The sequence below is a fragment of the Bubalus bubalis genome, chromosome 4 (assembly GCF_019923935.1).
Source record: "Bubalus bubalis isolate 160015118507 breed Murrah chromosome 4, NDDB_SH_1, whole genome shotgun sequence".
Lineage (NCBI taxonomy): Eukaryota > Metazoa > Chordata > Mammalia > Artiodactyla > Bovidae > Bubalus > Bubalus bubalis.
This window is the reverse complement of record NC_059160.1, coordinates 31,707,995-31,732,993: the sequence shown is the minus strand read 5'-3', so window position 1 is coordinate 31,732,993 and position 24,999 is coordinate 31,707,995. Positions and strand designations below refer to the sequence as shown.

The 24,999-nt window shown below is 39.4% G+C and overlaps 1 protein-coding gene across 1 annotated transcript; it reads right to left on the bottom strand.

Annotated features, from left to right (window-relative positions):
• Positions 1-93: 93 nt before the first annotated feature.
• Positions 94-15,821, bottom strand: CMAS (cytidine monophosphate N-acetylneuraminic acid synthetase). The gene is made up of 8 exons (XM_006067648.3): positions 15,452-15,821; positions 8,364-8,506; positions 8,050-8,205; positions 5,412-5,545; positions 3,576-3,670; positions 3,026-3,197; positions 1,744-1,897; positions 94-684 (listed from the first exon to the last, which is right to left on the bottom strand). Exons 1-8 carry the CDS (start codon positions 15,709-15,711, stop codon positions 494-496), a joined length of 1,305 nt encoding a protein of 434 aa, XP_006067710.1. The 5' UTR covers positions 15,712-15,821; the 3' UTR covers positions 94-493.
• Between the last annotated feature and the right edge of the window lie 9,178 nt (positions 15,822-24,999).

Sequence of the window (24,999 nt, the reverse complement as noted above, 5' to 3'; positions counted from 1 at the left end):
TGTTTCTTAGGCCAATTGCACTGTCAGTGTTTAAAGGAAATGGGGCAATGTTGGGTAAATCTCTTCTAAAACAACAAGGCAGTTTTCATCAAGTTTGTGAAATGTAATTTTATTAATAGAAGGGCATGTCTTACCAGACAAACTATCCCCAAATAAATAAAGTTTCAGCATCATTAAAAGCACACAAATGCACAACTTTACAGAGTACAATACAAAGTCAATTTTGATGATGTTCTTACTTGCATTGACTAAAAATCTGAGAAAGACTGTAATCAACCTCTAAATAATGATTCTGCATAAAGAGGAAAAGTAGAGCACAGTTATTTCATAGAAGGTTTCAGAGTGAGAGTTTGAGTGCTTTAAAAGATATCAGATAGATCACAAATTAAATCACACTGTTAACATTACAGCATGGAATTGTAGTTCATCAAAAATAAAAGTTAAAATGGCTGACGAAGGCTGCATATGTTCTTTTCCAACATAACACTACTTTCTATTTTTGGCATGAATTGATAACCTTTTCCATGAGTAGGAAAATGTGCTCTGCAAACTCTCGGAGGGCACCTCGGCCTCCACTACTTTTGCAAATATATCCAACAGCCTTCTGGGCAGCGGCACAGGCGTCAGCAGGCACGCCGCTGAGGCCCACTTTCTTCAAGCACTCCTCATCAGACACTTCATTTCCTATCAAGTTGAAGAAACACTGGTTGAATATTTAAAGAGATAAGGAATATTCTTTCTAAATAATGCAAAGAGCAGTCAATAAACAGTTCTGGCAACTTCAGACACTGCATATAAGAATGCTACAGATTGGATGGAACAAAATGAGTTCAAGTATTTCTATGAAGAGTAAATACTTAAGGTCTAGTGTTTTTTCTTAAGCAATTCAACATAAATGCTTATCAATTAGAGGAGAATGGAGTATCCTCTCTGTGTGCCATGCCTATTACAGGCACTAGAAATTCAACATATAAATTATAATTATTTAAACTTTTTTATGAAGGAAAATTTCCAATAAGCAAGAACCCCAAATTTATGTGGAATAATTATTAATGTTTTGCCTTATGTATCAATATTTTTATCCATTCCCTGCCAAGTTTTTTGAAGGAAAGGGAGAAGGAATTCCCAAACATACTTAAGCCATAAACACTTCACCATTTCCCTATAATAAATACATTTTTAAGAAAGTGACACAATGTCATCCAACTAACAAAATCAACAGTAATTCCTTACTATCATCTAATAACCTAGTACATGTTCAAATATCCTCAGCTGTCTCAAAACTGTCTTTTTATAGTTGATTTATTTGAATCAGAAATCAAAAAAGGTCCACATATTGCATTTTGTTGATTTACATCTTAAGTCTCCCTTTAACAGTTCTGATTTGTATGCTGCTTAATAATTATCATCACACTGACCTAACTATATCCCTCTCCCTGCCTTGTTTTTACTCTTTCTACCTCCCTCTCTTTTCTTTCCTTTGATTGGATAAATTTCAGAAACTCTCAGGACTTAACATTCACCATTCTGAATACAACTACTACTATAATATAAACCAAATACTATTAATAAAATGTTGGTTAAGAGTTTATTTTAAATTTGTTCTACCTGTACCTCCTGAAATTTTTAATTATTAAATGTATGGAAATTTGAATTGTTTTCAGTGAAAGATAATAAATATTAAAGTATCTCTTTGCATAATTATGGCTTTCCATTATTATGGCTGAAAAGAAGGATACCAACCAAGATATGCCACTTCTTTCCAGCACAGGCCCATTTCTTTTCTCCATTCATCTACAACTGCAAGTTTATCTGGCACATTGACTTCCATTTTGCAATCCAGTTTTAAGGACGAGAGGGTCTGCTTTGAACAGGCCCTTTCTGAGATTAACCTCACCTAAAAAATAAAAGGGCAAAGTGAGAAAACAGACATCACTCACAATAAAATAATACCTTTTAAATAATACAAATCACGAGTAGTCCTTTGAAGGACTAATTAAGAAAAATCAACTAACTTATTTTAAAATGATGAAGCTTTAGCAGATTTTATTTCTAAGTAGTCCAATAAAGGTGTTTTCCACAGTGAAAAGTAATCTATTTACAGGTAAAAAAATAAAACATATATTGTCTGTTAGCAATCTAAGATTCCCCTATAATTCATTTTATTCAGAGGAAAGTCTGTAACTTGTCTTTCGACCTGCTCAGGAACACATATTTAAGATCTCTAATGAACTATAATAAATCATCTTAAACTTCATTTTTGAAAATACAAATAAGTATTGTTACTTTGAATTAAAATATTCAATCATAAGAATCAGTTCAGTTCAGTTCACTCAGTCGTGTCTGACTCTTTACGACCCCATGGACTGCAGCACCCCAGGCCTCCCTGTCCATCACCAAATCCCTGAATTTACTCAAGCTCATGTACATTGAGTTGGTGATGCCATCCAACCATCTCATCCTCTGTCATCCCCTTCTCCTCCGGCCTTCAATCCCTCCCAGCATCAGGGTGTTTTCCAATGAGTCGGCTCTTCGCATCAGGTGGCCAAAGTATTGAAGTTTCAGCTTCAGCATCAGTCCTTCCAATGAATATTCAGGACTGATTTCCTTTAGGATAGACTGGTTGGATCTCCTTGCAGTCCAAGGGATCACAAGAATAAGCTACATTTTTTTTAAAAAAAATCCATCTGACAGTTTCTTTCTTCTAAATGCTGACACCTATTTTCTATTAAATCTTTCTGGTGAAATCTTTCTGGTTGCAAGATCCTATGGGAAATATTAGGTAGCAACTATTTAAAATAATATATTCACATTCATTAAATAAACAAAGAAATCTATTTGTTGATAGTTTCCTAATTCTACTCACCTAAAAGTAAAAACAGAATAATTTTCTAGGCATGTCAAAGCTAAATTTGAGATGCTTTCACTGATAATACTAAAAATGTAAATCTCTTATTTCAGTCACATGTACCTTGACCCTATATCACAATCTTGAAAAACATTGCTATGTTCAGGGGGCACATACCTCAATACCACTTTTCTTTAATAAACTTATCCCAATAGCATCTTTTACATCATAAGATATTATTTCTTTTTGGTCTCCTGATACATAAATGTGGCCATTGGTGAGACATCCATCAATATTGCAAACAAAAAGTTTTATCTCCTTCAGTTTCTCTTTGCCAAAATAACCGTATCTAAAAGAAACCAAAACAGACCTTTGAATCCAAGTGTGAAACTAATCACTCCCTCTCATCTGGCTAACACCAATAAACTTGATAGTTCATTCCCATCCAATTATTCAAACATTACCTTTTCAAGTTACTTCACACACTTCAGCTTATACTGCAAGAACTTTAAGTGTGGTCCAACCAAACTATGTGGTTCTGAAGTTACTGAATAAGCCATCTATAGGCATATTTTATGTATATGTCTTTCTCACGTAAGCAAGATATTACAAAAGATTCTAAGATGTTTGGAAGATCAGAAATCTGTGTCTAAAAGTGAATTTAAATGGATCTACTAAAAATAATTTGTTATGATCTAGTGCAAAGGCTATGAAATCTTGTTTTCACCTTAATACTCTTTGTTCTGCAATAGGCCAATCAATGTCCACATCGATGTCCACACTGTGCTCGGCTCTCATCTCGTAGTACGCCATCTTCCCACCCTAAACATATTACGAGTGCCATGAGGACTGTTGTCAACACGCATTCACGCTTATCAACAAATTTATTAAAATACAGAACAATGAATTCACTGCTACAGTACTAAGAAAAATGAACAACCCAGCAATATCAGACATACAACAAGTAATTTCTTTTGGAGGGGAGAGCTTCATATATTCCAACCATGTAAAACAAGTAAATTTAACCCTTTTCAAATTCTACCTACATAGTGCAAGTTCCCATTTTTCAGAATTCTATTTTAACATTGAACAAGGGTAGAAATAATACATATCCTCCAGGGTTCTGACCACAAGGAATTTTCTGAGAATCCCTAGTTGTATTCCCTTTGTTCTGGTAGTCTCTCCCATCAACATCCAAAAGCAGTAGTATAAGTATTTTTGGAACTTCTGTTCCTATTTGCAATAGGGGTCAGAGTGGGAAGGAAAAGGAACTGTAATATCTATTGCACAGAACTGATCCCTGAGGTACAGACAGGAGTCAACAACAACTGAATGGATCACGTGTGGGCAAAAGTAAGAACAATGAGCGTCATGATCCTGGGGTATGCACAGGGCAAGAGGGTTGCGGCGCTTCTTATGATTGTAATCATTGCAAGGTCAAGATCAATTACTAGAAATTTACATTTTTCACAGTTGTCAGTCTCTTTACAAATCTTGTTACAATGAGGAACTTCTATTTTTCCCCACACTTAGGAAAGGGTCAAATTACAGTCCCTCTTAGCAAAGAGCATAGGGAGAGTTGTACCTATAGATGTCAAATCTAATTTTCCTGAATGCTCAAACTTAACTGAACAGTTAGCCTATGGTATACCTACTGACCAGAAGACTGGAAAATTTCTTCCCCTTAGAGTATGAGTCACATTCGAATTTTTACTATAAACAGTAGAGTTTTGGGGTTTTAAAATGCTATTTTTTGAGTAACATAAGGATCTGAATTAAAATCCTAACAATGCCATTTACAACTTGTTTTTGCTTTGAGCCAATGACTTCATTTTTCAGAGCTGCTATTTCCTCCTCTGAAACAAAACTAGGAACATGCACTTTATTTCATTATGAGATAACCTATGTAGTATTTCATATAATCAACAGTAGGTGTTGAATCAACAATACCATAACTAAAATGAATCAATAGTATATAACCATGTAAGCTCTAAAGCTGAGAGAGGCATCCAACCCACTTATTTTAAAGTGAGAGCACTTATTGTAAAAGGAGAGCACTAAGATTCAGAACAGATAAAATGATATATTCAAGGTTAAATGGTTACAGATAGAGATATTACTATAATCTGGTTTTCCTGATGCCTGGGTTGGTGCTCTTTTACCTCTACTATACTGCTGCTTTTTTTTTTGTCTCTTTTAAAAGCAGTAAAGATCATTCAACTGTACAACCACAACTTGACAATAATACAACCATGGATTAAAAACAGAGTTTGGAATGAAATAATATGAATACCACAACATATGTAGAATACTCAATAGTTGATTTCTTATCTGAATGTTAGAATTGTAGCAGAATCCCTTGCATATTTACTGAATGTATCCCAGATCAGTTTGGGGTTTAAGTGTGCCAAATAAACATCTCGGATGATAAATCTTGTCAGGTACTCCTTTTCCTCTAGGGGTTGATACTTTCCTTTATGAACTGTGCCATACTTTTTTCTTAGAACTCAAAGCACATACACAAAAGGGTTTAAAAGATTTTTTGCAAAACAAGAGCACAAACCTGTAAGTAACCCATCTCTATCAAATGTCTTTTAGCAAAATAAAATGAGCCATTTTCATATAATTCTCCATCCCAGTCTTGTCGGCGAGGTCGTTTAGCTGGATTCAAATTCAGAGGCTCAGTCATTTCACGAACTAAAGGCAAAAGGCTACAATAAATCCCAGGTGCTCTGAACACTGAAATAGTTCATTCAGTAATTTTTTTAAAAAGCAAACAAAAATAAACTCAGAACGTAGAATATTTCTGTTTCTAAATAAACAATTTAGAAGATTTTTTTAAAGGAACAAAACCTCTGATAACAACTCTCAGATGATGTATCTGATAATAATTCTGATGATTTATCTTTGCTCTTCAATAATAATAATAATAAGAGGAAAATAAAGTATCTTATGGAGAAATCCTGAATAAGGTTTTAAGGGATTCATACATATATAACGCTTTGGGAGGACATAAAAGCAACCTTAGTTGCCAAAGAACTGAACTTGTCATAAAATACTATATTCAATATATGAGCCCTTAAAATCTATTGCACACTATGTGCTTCTATAGAAATACAATGTGTGTGTTATTTATCTAATGTGGTTGAGAAACTACATTTATGGAATTACTGAAAAATGACTATTTCCTCATTAAATTATTGAACCTTACATATTGATGGGAAATGCTTATATAATGTATGATATATTCTTACCAGTAATTTAAAAAATACTAATATAAAATATATATAACAATAAATTATGTTTATTATCATTAGTAATAATGAAGGCCAAACAACACCAACATTAATTACACCATGATATAATAAATGAAGCCTTTCTATTAAAGGTCCTATAGTGTTTTTCTCCACTGAATCTTCACATGGGATTCAAAGGCTGTTCCTGAATTCCCCGGAACACACGCTCCCATAGTATCCTTATACTTTTCTCTTTAGGCCCGAACTGTCCTAGTAAATTTGTATCTCGTACACAGTTTATAGTTATTATGTATTTAATAACATTTCATTACTGATACTTAAAATGCTGACATCATTAGACCATACACTCTGTAAGCAATAAGTCCCAGCAGTCAGATCCAAGCATGCACAGAGGAGACACCTGACAAATACATTAATATTTGCTTAATTCTAAAGTGAAAAACTTGTGACATCTGACTATGTCAGAGAGTATATATTACAGTACTGTTCTTAATGGTTGTAAAGTATTTGATTTTATAGATAATCAAGTTTTGCAGGGTATTTAAGTGGATTTTTTCTCTCCATTATTGGCATATTTCTCTATAATTTCTTTCCTAGAAATGCAACCTGGGTGGGGGGGGGGGGGGGGACAGGGTCAAACCTATGTACATTTTATTAATAGCATAGTATAGTACATATTGGAATTCCCTTGCCTTTTCACTAAACTTCGCAAATTTGTATTTGTCGATATGTATAGATATTTTCTAACCCTTTTTAACTTTAATAATATAAAACTTTATCATATAAAGCTCAACATTCAGTTTAACATTGGGTTTCCTTAACTTATTCAAAAGTGTGCTTTTCAAGCTTTAATTCTTCTTATATTTTATTTTTGATATTTAGTGGTGGTGGTTTAGTCGCTAAGCTGTGTATGACTCTTGCGACCCCACGGACTGCAGCCTGCCAGGCTCCTCTGTCCATAGTATTCTCCAAGCAAGAATACTGGAGTGGGTTGCCATTTCCTTCTCTAGGGGATCTTCCTGACCCAGGAATTGAACCTGGGTCTCCTGCATTGCTGGCAGATTCTTCACCGACTGAGCTACAAGGGAAGCCCCTTGATATTTAGTGAATAAGTTCAAAATATTATATATATAAAACAATGAATTTTCTACAGAGAAGATACTCAATAATTGTTTATTGAATGAAATCAATAAACTAGTCATTGATATATTTTGTTAGTTTTGATGACATTCACATTTAGAGACTGAAAATCATTTTCTGCCTATAACTTTATCTTCTTATCTTAATCGCTCTTTTGTGGACCATCTCCATTTTTACTGCATCTTCCTTACTATCTCCTTTAAATCAAACATAGGTTAGAGACAATTGGCCCAGTTTTCCTACACTCAACAAATGTCAGGACTGAACAGAAATCATACTGCCTTTCTTCATGTATGTTTCATTTACCTATTTGTTGGTAATTCTATTCTTTTGTGACATATTTTGCTAGTTTGTCTGGAGAGAAATAAGGCTCTAACTAAATGTTACAGTACTCTTTTGCTATAAGAAGTTGTGAACTTTGCGAAGCAATTCTAGATTCATTCTTGAGGTTCTCCAGAACTTTTTGGTGGAAGACTTCTATTCCCACCATTCTATATGATTCATAGGTAGAACAACATGAAAGTATCTGCTCTAGAAAAATGGCATATTTGCTCAAAATACAAATAGAGGATTAAAATAATCCTTTGTAAAAAGAAAGATAGAGAATTAATTTGGTTTCCATTGTTTTGTCTCAACAATCCCAAGATTTAGAACTGATTATGTTATTATCTACTACAGTGATAAAAGTCCCACGTTCTATTTTACTGCTCCCTTTTTAACTCTCCCACTCCTAAAGACTTTTTACATAAGAAAAATTAATTCTCCATAAGATGAGCTAAAATAAAAATCAATACAACAGATTACCTCCTTTCTGAATTTCACCCCATCGAAACTGATGCCGTCTCACAACAGAGAAAACAGAATCGTATCCTTCTTCTCGAATCATTTCTGCAACTTTTTGAAGATCAGTAGGATGTAAACACGGAGAAGTAGCTTGAATATTTCCTACAATGTCAACCTCTTAAAAAGACAAGACAAATGAAAAGATCATCAAGATGAAGTTCTTTGCAAGCAAATAATACTAAGATCTAAATTCAAATGTTAAACAAGTCTTGTGAAATGAGTAACAAGTTGGAAATTACATAAAATTTTGAATAAACTATTAGTCAAATTCATACCATTGTGATAATTAAGAAATTCTATGATGGCGTCTAGTGAGGTAGAACTGTCTTTTGAAGCTTCAGAACTTCTTCGATGAACTTGGGCACCAAACTGTTTGGCCACATTCTCAATTTCATCATGGTCTGTTGAAACCCATATACTGTAGAGATATTAAAAAAAAAAAAATTAAAGATAAAAAGGAGCTCTGCAACCCCCAAACTACAGCTTACATGTTAGAATAGTTTTTGTACCATCAAAACAATGTTACAGATTCAAAGCAATATAAAATTTAAAGAAAAATAAAGAATTTTCTATGTAAACCACATTTTTAAATGCTTGAATTATAAATGTGGTCCCAGATGTAATATTTATATTATATACAACATTTATATACATATTGTTTACACAGCCCTAGATATCATTTATAAAATTAGAAAAAATTGGTATTTTTAAGGCTAATGGTTTATTAAAAATACTAGGAACACTGGAAGTTCAAATCTAAAGGAAATAAAGAAGATACTATTTCTTTTTTCCCATCAAAATCCAAAACATTGTATAGTTAGTATGTCTGCTGAGGAAAAAAAATGGGTGTGGCATAGCCAAATCACAAGGCTGAGTTTCAAGCTTAGTAAAGACTTATATGCCCAAAACAGTCAGACAAGCCAAATCTTTTTTGGCTGGGACAGGGGCAACTAACAATGGGTACATAAATATATGAACACAGAATCAACTGGGTGAAGCCACCAATAACAATCAAAGTCGTGGAAAACATGACTTGACTGGCTCAGGAGAGCTTAGTGTAACAGCTCTATTAACCACACCTTACATAGCTGACCTTTTGCACTTTATAAGATGATGACTCACAGTAAAATATAAAAGATTATTTGGGGGATACATACTAGTCTCTACTGAAGTTTTTTAACCTTTATAAATTTCCATTGCTAGAAACAGAATGTTTTACTCTAGCCACAATACTTTTAGACTGACATTCCACAAAGACATCTGAATGACTTCTTCGGTATATGCACATGCAGTTGATCCTTAACCAACACAGGTTTGAACTCGTGAATTTTTTTCAATAAATGTATGGGAAAAATTTAAGGAGATTTGCTAACAGTGTGAACAAAATTGCAAACTGTGCAGCCTACTACTATCAGAAAAAATAAGTTAGGTATGCCATGAATACATAAAACATTTGTAGATAATCGGTTTCCCTGGTGGCTCACATAGTAAAGAATGTGCCCACAATGCAGGAGACCTGGGTTTGATCCCTGGGTCAGAAAGATCCCCTGAGGTAGGAAATGGCAACCCACTCTAGTATGCTTAACTGGAGAATTCTGTGGACAGAGAAGCCTGGCAGGCTACAGTCCATGGGGTCGCAAAGAGTAGACACGACTGAGTCTTTCACTTTACTTTACTTTCATGTAGATAATACATGACAATACAACACTTTCACTTTACTTTCATGTAGATAATAGTCTACCCTCACATAGGTATAAGATGACTGATACTTAATATAAAGTTAATAATGATGCACTTTTGGCTTTTAAAAAATGGAACAATGTTTCTGACACTGCATTATGAATATGACTGTTATACTGTATACCATAAAATTTTTATAATGATTCATTCATTAGTGTGTGTGGGCTAGGCTACCATGAAGCAATCATAGTGATTAAACTAGACCACCATTATTGTTGTTTACTTGCTAAGTCCTGTCCAACTCTTTGTGACCCCATGGACTGTCACCTGCCAGACAATTCTGTCCACAGGATTTCCCAGGCAAGAATATTGGAGCGGGTTGCCATTTCCTTCTCCAAGGATCTTTCTGACCCAGGGACTGAACCCTAGTCTCCAGCATTAGCAGCTGGGTTCTTTACCACTGAGCCATCAGTGAAGCCCTAGACTACCACAAAGCAATCAGATAGCTGTTTCTTTATTATCAATGCCTGAATCATTATACCTGTAGATAAATATGAATTTCTTTTTCACAATATCTTTTCATTTTTGATGTTCAATGTTAGTAATATATATAACATCTATAGTGTTTTGTATAAGACAATATTCATGTAGGTACTGACAGATGATTCATCTTGTAAACAAAGTAAAATTATGATATCTATATAGCTAAGTACAGTAAATGTATTTTGTCTTCCTTATGATTTCCTTGATAACACTTTTTCTCTAGCTTACTGTACTGTAACATATTATATAATAAATATATAAAATGTGTTAATAAATAATGAAAATAAATAAAACTAAATATGGCATAATGTGTCTCAGATATAGAGAACTAGTGGTTACCAGTGGGGAGAGAGAAAGGGGGGGGTCCACTATAGGGGTGAGTGAGTGAATGAGTGAACTCAGTCGTGTCCGACTCTTTGCGACCCCATGGACTATAGCCTAACCAGGTTCCTCTGTCCATGGGATTTTCCAGGTAAGAATACTGGACTGGGTTGCCATTTCCTTCTCCAGGAGATCTTCCCAACCCAGGGATTGAACCCAGGTCTCCCGCATTGCAGGCAGACGCTTTACCGTCTAAGCCACCAGGGAATATAGGGGTAGAGGGAAAAAAATGAGATTACATGAAATCATGTGTGTAAAACTTTTGAAAAATGTAAAGCACTACAGAATTTAAAGAATTTTTCCTTAAATTAAAAAAAAAATTTTTTTTAAGTAGGATGCTCAGTTGTGTCTGACTCTTTAAAACCCCGTGAACTGTAGCCTGCCAGGCTCCTCTATCCGTGGAATTCTCCAGGCAAGAATACTGGAGTGGGTAGCCATTCCCTTCTCCAGGAGATATTCCCTTCTCCGGGGGATCTTCCCAACCCTGGGATCAAACCCAGGTCTCCTCCACTGCTGGCAGATTCTTTATCATCTGAGCCATCAGGAAAGCCCTAAATTTAAAAAAAAAAAAAGTGTTTATGATATTAGGAAGGCTTTGGTCAACAGTAGGCTACTAGTAGTTAAGTTCTGGGAGATCAAAAGCTGATCTGGGACTTCTGACTGCCCTGGCTGAGGAGGGGAGTTGGCACCCCAATTCTCATATTTTTTAAGGGTCAACTGTATTTCTTTCACCCCTTTCATTCAACATTTACTGAATGAAAGAGAAACTTCATGTTTCAAACATCTACGCTCAATTGTCAAGAGTGAAAAGAAAGAAACTAAAGAAAAATTTCTAACAGCTCCAGATTTAAGAAATTCCCTTTACTATTGGCAGAAGGAAGATTTAAATATAGAGATAAAGACAATAAACCCCCACCCTGCCCCCTAATTTTTTTCAGAGGAAGCCTAATAAACAAGATGAGCTACTGGCTAGAAGTCAAGTGTGTCATATCTACTCGTGTCATTCTGCAAAAGGCAGAACACAGAAGCCCTCATTTCCCTCCACTGCAAAATATGAAAGTTTTGGGATAAGTTTTTTACTGGAAAATGTCACAAAGGTATACAACAAACTGAAGTACCAATGAAAACTCAGTAAATTTTTTAAAGAGAGGATAAAAGGAGGGTGGTGATGGTAATAAAGTAAAAAGTAAACGGTAAAAGAGAGCAGTCTTTTGACATCTAGTTAAATCACTAACTGAAATAGATTACTGAAGCCGTTTACTTTAATATCCTGATCTTTACTGTAATAAACATTCAACACCTCAGGATTCAGTGATCTTTTGGAAATGCTTACACAGTAAATAAAAACAGAGGTTTGCCTATGTTTCTTTTTTCATTATTCATTCATTCCTTCTTTCATGATATGGAAATGACTCTTGACTGCGTAGTCTGTTTCAGGCCCTTCTCTGGACACCAGGGATACAAAATCCATTGACAAGAGAAATTCTCAACCTATTAGTAGAAATAGAGAATGGCCAGGAAGCAATAACTGACCTTTCTATAATGCTTTACTTTTTACAAAGTATTTTTATAGTGCCTGCTACATAACAGGTGCTCAATATATACTTGCTGAATGAATGAAACAGTAAATGGTTAAGAGCATGGACTCTGAAGGAAGGGCTTCAAGTCTTGGCTCTACCACAAGCTAGTTATATGACCCAAGGCCAAATCTCCCTAAGCCTAAATTTTCACTAAAACAGAGGTGACAATGACAGCAATTACCAAATACGGATGTTATGACAAATCAATATAAACCACAATATAGAATAAATGTTTAGTAAGTAATAGCTATTGAAAATAATAGGAATGGTGATAAAGGAACAGTTGACAGTCTCATTTAATCCTTACACTAGCTCTGTTTGAAGGAAAACTGAAGTTTTGCTTTCAGACCTTCAAAGGTCCAAACGTTTAATTTATATGTATTATGTAAGGCAATGGCACTATGAATATGAAAATAGCATCCTACATGTACACTTAAAATACAATGGTCATTATTTATTACATCATCATAAGGAAGTCAATCATTTCCACTCTGCTAAGGGGCACCATTACATTAGCAAGTGCAAGAGAAAAGGATGAGCAAATGAACAAACAGGCTTTTTTAATAAAATTTAAAATCAAGTATAAAGTAAACATCAAAGTGGAATGCCAATGGCTTTAGCCTCAAATGAAGTCATACTCCATCTAACAGGATGAACAGGAGTATCAACCATGATCCCTGTAACAGACACTTCAATTCATAAACTGCCATTTCAGGGACAACACAGCCCAGGCCTTTCATTAATCATAAACCCACACCCTAAAAGTGAAACCAACATTTATATTTATTTTTCACAAGTATATTAGGCAACATGTTAAAAAATCGATGTACTCTAAGATTTACTTACACAGCATTCAACTACTGTTGAAAACCAAGCTCTTACAAACTCAGCTCTCACAATGACTTTTTACTAAATGAAAATAATATCTCAGCATTTTTTCTTAACTGTTAACTATGTAAGTTAATGGGCAAAGTTAGCAACCTTGAAAGTATTGTTAGCTTTGATTCTAAGCAGGCTAGAAACTCAATTAAGTCCAAATGATTTTGGACAAAGTAATCTCCAGGCCTGAAAAACAAATCGGGTGAGCTACAGTTTTCTCCAATTCCTTCACAGGGTAGATAGATTTTTTTTTGAAGAAAGTAGGTGAGAAGCAGGAAGGCTGCTCCATCCACACTGACTGCAGCTTCAGAATAAGTCAATTAAATTCAAACCTACCTCTTTGGGGTGGTAGATTAGACCTCAAAGGGAAGAGAATGAATAGATAATTACAAGCTTCCTAACTTAACTGTTGAAGGAGGGTGTATAGGGGCTATCTGCCAGAAAGAAGGTAAATCCTCCTGGCAGCATTGAGCACTCCTTTTATGGGGCTGGAATCATCCTAAGAACTAGGCCTTTAAGCCATTAGAAACCATGATGGAGTTTGGTTGACCACAAAGGCTTGGACAGAGTTGTTATGTGTAGAAAGTTTTGCAGTTTTCAGCAAAACCACCCCCATACCATAAAAGGGAGAGCCTTTTTGGCTCTTTCCTTTCTAGAGGAACCAAGAAATAGAGGATTATGGTGATCAAATGCACCATCGCCTTACTTTCTTTTTCTTAAAAATATGAATTACTACCTGATACAGTACACTATATATTAATCTTCTCCCTATGGTTAAGGACACATAACAGTGCCTGTCACATAGTAGGTAGTCAATAAATATTTGCAGAATGAATGAATCATTTTTGCTCTTAAATTTGTATCTCAAACACACCCTACCTTTTTTTAGCTTAAGCCAGTTTGAAAGGGTCTCCTGACATACGCAATAGGAGTTGTAAAGGAGTTCTGTTTTCAATCTATTAAGAATGTGATTTTGATCTCTGGTTTATATCAGAGAAATAGGGTTTTACTACCTCACTACTAACTTGGATGCACCTTCTCTCTGTCCTTTTTTGTTTTCCAGTGTGTACCTTTTGTGAGGAGGTAAAAATGTCCCAAAGTCTGTGAGTCTCACAGGGAAAGAACCATGTCACATTCATCTTGTAATACCCTTGGATGTGTATGGCAGAAACTCAGACTCAGTGTTTACCGAATTGAACTAAATCCCCAACTCTTTCCCTATCTCTCCTCTGCACACTTCCTGTTACATTACTGTTATTAATATCTTCTGTGTGCAGGCACCTATTCACCCAGCACCACCCAAGACTTCCTTTGGATAAAAACATCAAGAAAATTAGTAAATTTATACTATTTTGGTATCTCCTTTGTAAACATGTTCGGTTAAATGAAAATCATTTATCCATATATTAATGTATGTAATTAATATGCTCCAGAGACAGCCATCTCTTTAAAAACCAAAACTCGACAATCAAAAGGTGAAGATAATTTACTTTTCACGGGGAACAAATTCAAGCACAATTAGGCTGAAATAACCATGTGTAAATTCATTCTTGGCACAGAGTGCCTCCTCCCTTTTATGAATGACATAACTCCTGACTAACATGGCATATGGCCATGTCTCTTAAATGATGCACAATTAAAACCGTCCTTAGGGCAAACGAGGTTCCAAAGGTATGATCAAATCATTTAGAAAGCATTTCATCGAACAGCCCCGCGGTACGCTGTTCCACTATCTCGCACCCAGGTACAAATGTGGGCAGCTTTCTAGATTGTGCTGACTCACAACAGGCTTAGAGTATTTTCCAAAGGTCAGGAAAGGATCTCCAAGCTGGGCTGGAAATGAGAAAAGCCTTGACACCCCACTCTATTTATGAACCTGACGCCTCCTTAATCGATCAGCACCAGGTGGGTAGCAGACGCTGAGCAACAGGGGAAAGCTAGTCGCCTCCGTCTAAAGGAGTTAATTATCGCAGATGTTTCACAAGGGTGGCCTCCTTGCCTTTACCCTGTGAGGTCAACCTGGGCAGCGCAGACTTGTGAAAAGAGGAAATCTCCCCTTTTACGGGTGTCATTCTCAAGGGCTGGGGCAGGAACAGTCCCAAGTTCATGGCTATTAGCAGTTACAGAACAAGGAAGAAACTGGAGCCCTGCCTCCCCCGCGGGCAGCCGGGGCCCAGGCACCCCGGATCTTGTGCACCCCTTCCGGGGGCCGCTACCACGGGGCCCTGGCCCCTCCGGCGGCCCGGCTCCCCCTCTCGACCCCCGCCCAGGCCGCGCCGCCCACTCTCGCACATGCGCACCTCTGGAAGACCCCCGAGTCCAGGGCCGCACGCAGGACCCAGCCAATGAGCGGGACCCCCGCCAGGTGCTTAATGTTCTTCAGGGGGATGCCCTTGCTGCCGCCCCGGGCCAGGATGAGGGCCGCCATATGCGGGGGCTTCTCCACCCCTCGGCCCTGGCCGCCTCGGGAGTTGCGCTGTAGCTTCGGCGGCCGGCCCCGAGAGGGTCGCCCCCGCGGGTTGGAGACGGAGGTGGCGGCCCCCTTCTCCACCGAGTCCATCTTCCTCCCACGCCTTCTCCCCAGCTTCTCCACATCCGGGAGCTCTTGTCTCGCCACCTCAGCTCGGCGCCGCCCGATCTCCCCGCCCGACTGCCCGCGGGGGTGGCTGTTCTCGGCCCCGCCCACCTCCGATTCCGCACCCTCGCGGGGCACGCCGGGAGTTGTAGTCCGTGGGTCGCTCGCAGGGCCAGTAGGCTCCGCCTGCGGGACCCCCAAGCCAAAGTCCGGCACGGAGAGCCCGGTCCTGACTGGAAGGAAGTGCGGCTTCTGCGGAGCTTGATGTTGTATGGAGATTAATAAAATAGGCAACACGGGCAACAAATAGTTCTTCTGCTGAAGAATTTCCCCATTAGAAATTGTAGTGGGTTTCCCACATCACACCCTGATGCACCCTAACTCGAAACAATTTTCATTTAAAAATTTAAGTGTCCGTTTTTCGGCTGTGCTACCTACTCCTTGTTTATAAGAGATGACCTCATTCGAATGTCCTCCAGGCCCTTTAAATTCAACATTTTAAAAACAGCTCTCCCTATGGGCTCAAACTGCTTCCATCTTTGCATTTTCTTTTTCTTTCTTTTTTTCCAATTGGGATATAATTGACATGTAACGTGTTCGTTTCAGGTGTCCAATGTAGTGATTCTGTGTTTGTGTATAGTGAGATATGATCACTACAATGTGAAAATGTCTGTCTGCATATTCTATCATCACCATCCACCTAGGTGGAAAAACTTGGAAGTCAACTTTGCTTAGTCCCTTCTAAGCCCAACAGACATCTGTGTGGTTTTGTTTGTTTGTTTGTTTTTGGACTACTGAAATCTTTTCCTTTCGGGTATTGTTAGCTGTCTTACCTGGTGGGCATTTAACACAAATCTTCAGCAGTGTTGCAGTGAATGTATGACCCAGGCTGATCAAAGTACCTCATCTTCCTGAGAACAGTTGTGGCCGGGAGACAGGAAAATGATCAAGCAGATCCCCCTCAAGTCCTTTCCAGAGACTCTGGGAAAGAAAGGATCTTTTTCTTGCTGAATATTTGGGTGCTAAGGACCCTCTAAACCTGAATCCTCAGGGAAGGATGAGGGAAGGGGGATGAGGAGAGTTTCTGATCTGAAATTGGGAGGCTTTTGTTCACATGGAACAAAGCAAGGTCAAGCCACACAGGGAGAAGGGAAAAGCTCTTGAGCCAGCCAAAAGATTCAAAGGTGCATACAGACACACACACACATACACACACACTCATGTACACACACACATATATCTTTTTTGTGTGATTTTTTTAGAAAGAAATCTCCTACCTAACATACATTTTGCATTTTACCACTTTTGCAAGCCTGTATCTGGAAGTAGAGAGTCTGCTTGTCTGTCCTAGGTGGAGGCTAGTCCAACCCAGAATGAACGAAAGGTGGTGGTATTGCCTTTCCTTCTCCAGGAGTGACAGAAGGTCTGTGTGCTTCCCAGGTCTTGGCCCTTTCTGAAGGAGACAGAGGAAACCTATAGTGTTTTGAGTCCCAGACAGTCACTGGAAACTTCACATCTCATCTTTTTCCCTGTGAAGTAGCCCAGCCCTTCTAGGGTCTGGTTCTGGGAGAAGGTGCTGGATATGGGGAAGGATGACTATAAACAGATATCTATGCAGGGCCTGGAGAAGGGGCCAGGCCCCAGGAACCTTCCTAGCACTACAGGCCACATGGTCATTTTGCCCTCAATGCACTGTCTCTTTGAATGGGACCTTCCCGGTTATTATGCTGAGAAACGGCAACACTGATTTTTTTGGCAACCATGTGAGGTTACCACGTGAGGTTACTACTGCTTCTGACACACAAAACCTCTTTTTCCTTCTCCACTCCAATAATTACCTTAGTTCCCACTGATAAGAAAGTTGCCATGCTCCATGGTCATTTCCTAGAGGCCTGTAAACCCTAGTGGACCATGGACATCTGAGTAGTTTAACTCCTCTGGCACACTGGTGTCCTCCACACAGTGGCACCATTGTTTCTTATCAAAGGAGATTACTGCAATTTGCGTTAAAGCTATGAGACTGTGGACTCCTCCAGGAAAGGGACAGTTCCTTCTTTGTAATTGCATCTGGAACAGCGTGTGGTTTGCAGTATCTGCTTGGTATAGGCAGTGAACTCCATCTCATGTTACTTTTCCAGTCTTTGCCCACACATACTTTTGTATCCCTTTGCAGTCTTACAATAATAAAGCACCTTGTATTCTTTGCATTTTTACAGGGAGGTTTTGGTTAGACCTGACAGCTAGGTGATTCCCAATCTTGAGAAAGAAAGAGAGAAGTTCAGGAGGGGGTAGTCAAAGTGGAAGGTGATTATCTAGTTCACTAGATGACAGTTTGATAATTTTTTTTTCAATAAAATTAAGACCATATCATTTAATATATTTTTCTTGTGTATGGTCTATGGGCATAAAGTTTTGGGATCCCCTGGAGAAGGAAATGGCAACTCACTCCAGTATTCTTGCCTGGAAAATTCCATGGTCGGAGGAGCCTGGTGGGCTACAGTTCGTGGTGTCACAGAGTCAGTTAAGACTGAGCACACACACAAACAAGATTGATAAATTCTAGCAATCTGCTGTACAACTTTGTATAACCTGTAGTCAACAATCATGTATTGCACACTTAAAATTTAAGATGGCAGATGTATTCATAACACAATAAATGGAATTTTGAAAAAAGAGAAGGATAATGATTGTGCCAAGAAGAGGAAATGTTAGCTTGTCTTTGGGTTACTCTGAAGGAGTTAAAAATAAACTGCTCTCAAATCGAATATTCAGACTCGTCCTTTCTTTAAAGATGACTGTGAAGTATATTGCTGCCAAAGAATAATTCATTTGTATTTATAGTGAAAGAACATATCTTTGTAGTGCCTCTTGTTTTGTGATTCTGTATGTGAACAAACTCAACACACAGAGAAGTCATTTAATTCATTGATTTGCTGGCATTTATTGCATTCCAGAAGCCAGGCCTTGTGTGACACTTCAGGAATGCCAAAGCAAGATGGCCAAGACACAGAACTTAGCGTTTTGATGGGGAAATAGGCAGACCTCAGTAGAGTGCAGTTTGTGCTTTGATAGAAATGCATGTGCTGGGGTAGGCAAAGAACAAGGGAGAAGTATTTAAACTAGAGTGAGTTTTTGTTGGCTAAGATGACTCGTGCAATACTGTTTAAGTGTAAGAATCTCTTCTAGGCTGAAGGAATAGTATTGGAGAAGTCACAGAAGAGCAAAACAGCTTCCCAATGAGAAACTGGGAAACTAGAAGTAGTTCACTATAATTTGAGCATATGACACGGGTGGGTTTGTGATAAAAGATGATAAGCTGCTGCTGCTGCTAAGTCACTTCAGTCATGTCTGACTCTGTGTGACCCCATAGACGGTAGCCCACCAGGCTCCCCCGTCCCTGGGATTCTCCAGGCAAGAACACTGCAGTGGGTTGCCATTTCCTGAGGGGATCATATGGGCCAGATAACAGCACAAAAGGCTGTTAGGGTCCAGACCTTGTGGACATTATGAACATAAGACTCACTCCATTCTTTCAACAAATCATTACTGCATAACTACTGTGTGCCAGGCACTTCGCCAGGCCCTGGAAATAGATGGAAGGTGCTGGAAAGTGCTCAATTTCTTGTATTGAGTGTATCCTAGAAGTATAGTGAATAGGATTTGTGTATCCTAGAAGTATAGTGTATCCTAGAAGTATAGTGAATAGGATTTGCTGACAGGTCAAATGAGGGGCGTGAGAGAAGAAGGAAGACAAAAGTGGTGGCAGGGTCTTTGGCCTCTGAGCATTAGCATTCTTTAATGTTGGTGAATCTCACCATCAAGTGGGTAGGAATGAAGTCACACCAAAGTCTGAATCTAGGGATCAGTCAGTCTCTGGTGATGTAAGAGTCCCAGCTCTGCAGAAAGTGCCCTACCCTTAGTATTTCTGGGAGTCCTCAAGAGCGTCTTACATGTGCCCATGAAAATGAAAGTCCTGGCTGCGACTTACAGTGACTGCAGTTGCTAGAGACCCACAGACTTACTTCTCTCTCTGGAGCTACAGCTAAGACTTTCTTACTGGTTTTTTAACACATGGATTTTTTTTTTTTTTTGGAGTTGTACTATATGTCTCTGTGTATGTGTATGCTGTTGTTTAGTTGCTCAGTCCAGCTCTTTGTAACCCTATGTACTGAAGCCCTCTGGGCTCCTCTGTCCATGGGATTGTGCAGACAAGAATACTGGAGTGGGTTGCCATTTCCTTCTCCAGGGCATCTTCCCGACCCAGGGATTGAACCTGCATCTTCTACATTGGCAGGCAGATTCCTTACTGCTGGGCTACCAGGGAAGCTGGGACATAAATATAACAATATAAAATTGTATTGTATATAAAATTGTATATTCTTTTGTTGTTTGTATCATTACAGTATAAAGTCTTTAAACTTTCTGTTAGAAGTTATTTAAAATTACTTTCAATGAACAGACCATACTTTATTTAGCAATTCCTTATTGCTGGACATTTTTATGTAAGGTAATAATCCCTAATAAATTTGTGTATAAATTTGTAATGATGTAGGCAATAGTTTCTGGAATAGATTTCTATAAAAGAAATTACCCAATTAAAATGTATCTTCGTTTGAATCCAAATTAAGATTCAGTGCTTTATCTGGGTAGGTTGGCCACATTACTATTCATGTATAAGTTATCTCTTGCCACACAATAAATTACCTTAAAACTTAGCAGCTTAAATGAACAGACATTTCTATTTCACAGTTTCTGAGGCTCAGTTCAGTTCAGTTCAGTCACTCATTCGTGTCCTACTCTTTGCGACCCCATGAATCACAGCATGCCAGGCCTCCCTGTCCATCACCAACTCCCGGAGTTCACCCAGACCCATGTCCATCGAGTCAGTGATGCCATCCAGCCATCTCATCCTCTGTCGTCCCCTTCTCCTCCTGCCCCCAATCCCTCCCAGCATCAGAGTCTTTTCCAATGAGTCAACTCTTCGCATGAGGTGGCCAAAGTACTGGAGTTTCAGCTTCAGCATCATTCCTTCCAAAGAAATCCTAGGGCTGATCTCCTTCAGAATGGACTGGTTGGATCTCCTTGCAGTCCAAGGGACTCTCAAGAGTCTTCTCCAACACCACAGTTCAAAAGCATCAATTCTTCGGCCTTCAGCCTTCCTCACAGTCCAACTCTCACATCCATACATGACCACAGGAAAAACCATAGCCTTGACTAGACGGACCTTTGTTGGCAAAGTAATGTCTCTGCTTTTGAATATGCTATCTAGGTTGGTCATAACTTTCCTTCCAAGGAGTAAGCGTCTTTTCATTTCATGGCTGCAGTCACCATCTGCAGTGATTTTGGAGCCCAAAAAAATAAAGTCTGCCACTGTTTCCCCATCTATTTCCCATGAAGTGATGGGACCGGATACCATGATCTTCGTTTTCTGAATGTTGAGCTTTAAGCCAACTTTTTCACTCTCCTCTTTCACTTTCATCAAGAGGCTTTTTAGTTCCTCTTCACTTTCTGCCATAAGGGTGGTGTCATCTGCATATCTGCTGCTGCTGCTGCTGCTAAGTCGCTTCAGTCGTGTCCAACTCTGTGCAACCCCATAGACGGCAGCCCACCAGGCTCCCCCATCCCTGGGATTCTCCAGGCAAGAATACTGGAGTGGGTTGCCATTGCCTTCTCCAATGTGTGAAAGTGAAAGTCGCTCAGTCGTGTCCGACTCTTCCCGACTACCAGGCTCCTCTGCCCATGGGATTTTCCAGGCAAGAGTACTGGAGTGGGTTGCCATTGCCTTCTCTGCTGCATATCTGAGGTTATTGATATTTCTCCCAGCAATCTTGATTCCAGCTTGTGTTTCTTCCAGTCCAGCGTTTCTCATGATGTACTCTGCATATAAGTTAAATAAGCAGGGTGACACTATATAGCCTTGATATACTCCTTTTCCTATCTGGAACCAGTCTGTTGTTCCACGCCAAAGCCTTTGACTGTGTGGATCATAATAAACTGTGGAAAATTCTGAAAGAGATGGGAATACCAGACCACCTGACCTGCCTCTTGAGAAATCTGTATGCAGGTCAGGAAGTAAAAGTTAGAACTGGACATGGAACAACAGACTGAGGCTCAGAGAGAGATTTAAATGTCTAGTTCTAGCTACAGGTTTCTCATGAGGTTTCAATCAAGTTCTCAACTGGGACCACGATTATCTCAGGGCCTGACCGAGCTAGAGAATCTGCTTGTAATGTGGCTCATCCACCTGGCTGTTGGCAAACCTCTGTTCCTTGCTGGCTGGCTGTGTGTCCAAAGGCCTTGCTCAGCTCCTAGCCACATGGGCCCCTCCACAGGGCAGCTCACAGTATAGCAGCTGCATTCCCAGAGCAAGTGATTCAAGAGAGAGTGAAAACCAGTACAATCAAGGGCATCCCAGATGACACTAGGGGTAAGGAGCCCACCTGCCATTGCGGGAGACTTAAGGGAGACATAAGAGAGGCTGGTTCGATTCCTGGGTTGGGACCCTATGGATTGTGTCCCAGCAAACTCCTCTGTCCATGGGATTCTCCAGTAAGAATATTGGAGTCAGTTGCCATGCCCTCCTCTGGGGATCTTCCCACCCAGGGATCGAACCCACATTTCTTATGTCTCCTGCATTGGCAGGCAGGTTCTTTACCATTAGTGCCACCTAAGAAGCCCGAATACTCTGTCCATGGGATTCTCCAGGCAAGAATACTGGGGTGGGTTGCCATTTCCTTCTCCCGGGGATCTTCCCAACCCAGGGATCGAACCCAGGTCTCCTGCATTGCAGGCAGCTTCTTTACCAACTGAGATATGAGGGAAGCCCAAAGACTAGATTGATAGCCCCAGATAGACAATAGATCTGGTAGAATTTTTTTTACAGCCCATGAGAGAGTCCTACATGGTCACCAAATCATAGGTTTTCCTGGAAGATGTGACGACAATACCTGTGGGGGAGAAATTTCAACTTGGCCAGACTCTTTGCTGGGATGTAACCCAAGATGCTGAAGGACTGATGTTGAAGCTGAAGCTCCAATACTTTGGCCACCTGATGCGAAGAGCTGACTCATTGGAAAATCTCCTGATGCTGGGAAAGATTGAGGGCAGGAGGAGAAGGGGGCGACAGAGGATGAAATTGTTGGATGGCAAAACTGACTCTAGGACATGAGTTTGAGCACGCTCCAGGAGATGGAAGCCTGGCGGGCTGCACTCCATGAGGTCACAAAGAGTCAGACATGACTGAGCAACTGAACAACAACAACCCAAGATACACCTCTGTCAAACAGAAGTAGTAAGTAATAAACAGAGTGAAAAATCCTGACCAAGGGGACTTCCACTGATACAAAATTGTTCATGGTTTGGTGTTTGCTGCTACTGCTAAGTCTCTTCAGTCGTGTCCAACTCTGTGCGACCCCATAGACGGCAGCCCACTAGGCTCCTCTGTCCCTGGGATTCTCCAGGCAAGAATACTGGAGTGGGTTGCCATTTCCTTCTCCAATGCATGAAAGTGAAAAGTGAAAGTGAAGTTGCTCAGTCGTGCCTGACTCTTTGCGACCCCATGGACTGGAGCCTACCAGGCTCCTCCGTTCATGGGATTTTCCAGGCAAGAGTACTGGAGTGGGGTGCCATTGCCTTCTCCGGTTTGGTGTTTGAGACCTTATATTTCTTTAAATTTGAACTGGCATATAACACCTGGAATGAACAGATGAATTTTTCAATCTATAAAAAGACAAATGTTTTTTAAAAACATGGATATATTAATGCTAAGGAAATGATCTCAAATAGTAGGTTGGAAAGAAGCTGTAGAAAACAAACTTGAAAACTTTCATGAAACAAGTAAAAGAAGCATTCATCTGTAAAGAAATGTTACTGTGGAAGCTCAGATTATTTAGTGGACTTGAAGGACTTCCTAGATCCTTATCTGTTAAGAATTTTAGGAGAAGGAAAAGGAGGTGCCTTAGAACTCCTGATCTCAGAACCAGTCAGGCCTCCAGCTATTAGAGACTGTGAACTCTATGGGAGGAAGAAGTCGATAAGAGTGAGGCCAGAGGGTGGGAGAGCTGCCTGTGGTATTCAAAACATCTGATAAGAACTGTCTGCTAAGCAATGTATCAGCTTTTTACAGGCAAACAAAACCATGGTTCTGTGACTTGTTTGGAGGGAAGCAGGTAAATTGTAACTGCCAAGGGAGCCATCCACTGTTACTGAGGATGCCAAGGCAGGGGCACGAGAAGGGTCGGAAAGATACCAAGATTTTATGTTCCACGAAGCTATGGACCCAACCCCTCAAAGACTAGATTCAAGGCAAGAACAACAACAGCAACCAGAGAAGATCCTGAACGGAGAATGTTTCTGGAACAATACTGTGCAATGTGGTGAATGAAAAATTCCCACCACTTTTTTTATGTTAATAGAGAATGACTGTTTTTTAGAAGGACAGTGGTAAAGAACCAGCCTGCCAGTGCAAGAGACATAAGAGACGTGGGTTCAATCCCTGGGTTGGGAAGATGCCCTTAAGGAGGGCATGACAACTCACTCCAGTATTCCTGCATGGAGAATTCCGTGGACAGAGGAGCCTGGTGGGTATAGTCCATGGAGTCACAAAGAATCAGACATAGCTGATGCGACTTAGCACAGCACAGAAGGATGTATTCATAATTGTAGTTATTAATAAGTATAGTTATTTTTGGAGAACTTGGTGCCAGGCAGACTGCTGAGTATTTACATGTGTTATCTCATTTCAGGTTCTTGACAACCCTTCAGTTCAGTTCAGTCACTAAGTCGTGTCTGACTCTTTGAGACCCCATGCACTGCAGCACGCCAGGCTTCCCTGTGCATCACCAACTCCCAAAGCTTACTCAAACTCATACAATCCAACCATCTCATCTTCTGTTGTCCCCTTGACCTACTCCCATAATTTACATTTTAAGATAACAGAATTAGCCAGAAGGTTTAATCCAGAGACTGTCCTCAGGCAGGATGCATTATTGTTATATAATCCTTGTAAAGATCAAGTCCACTCCCATAATTTACATTTTAAGATAACAGAATTAGCCAGAAGGTTTAATCCAGAGACTATCCTTAATCCAGAGACTGTCCTCAGGCAGGATACATTATTGTTATATAATCTTAAGGAATGTAGAGAAGGAAAAAAAGTTTGTTCTTTCTTCCTCCTTGAGAATTTCAGACCCCTCTCTCCTTGGGCACCCCTAGACTCCTTATCAACTTGCCTAGGAAATGACTCTCTCATTCCCCCCTTTTCTTCTAGGAGAA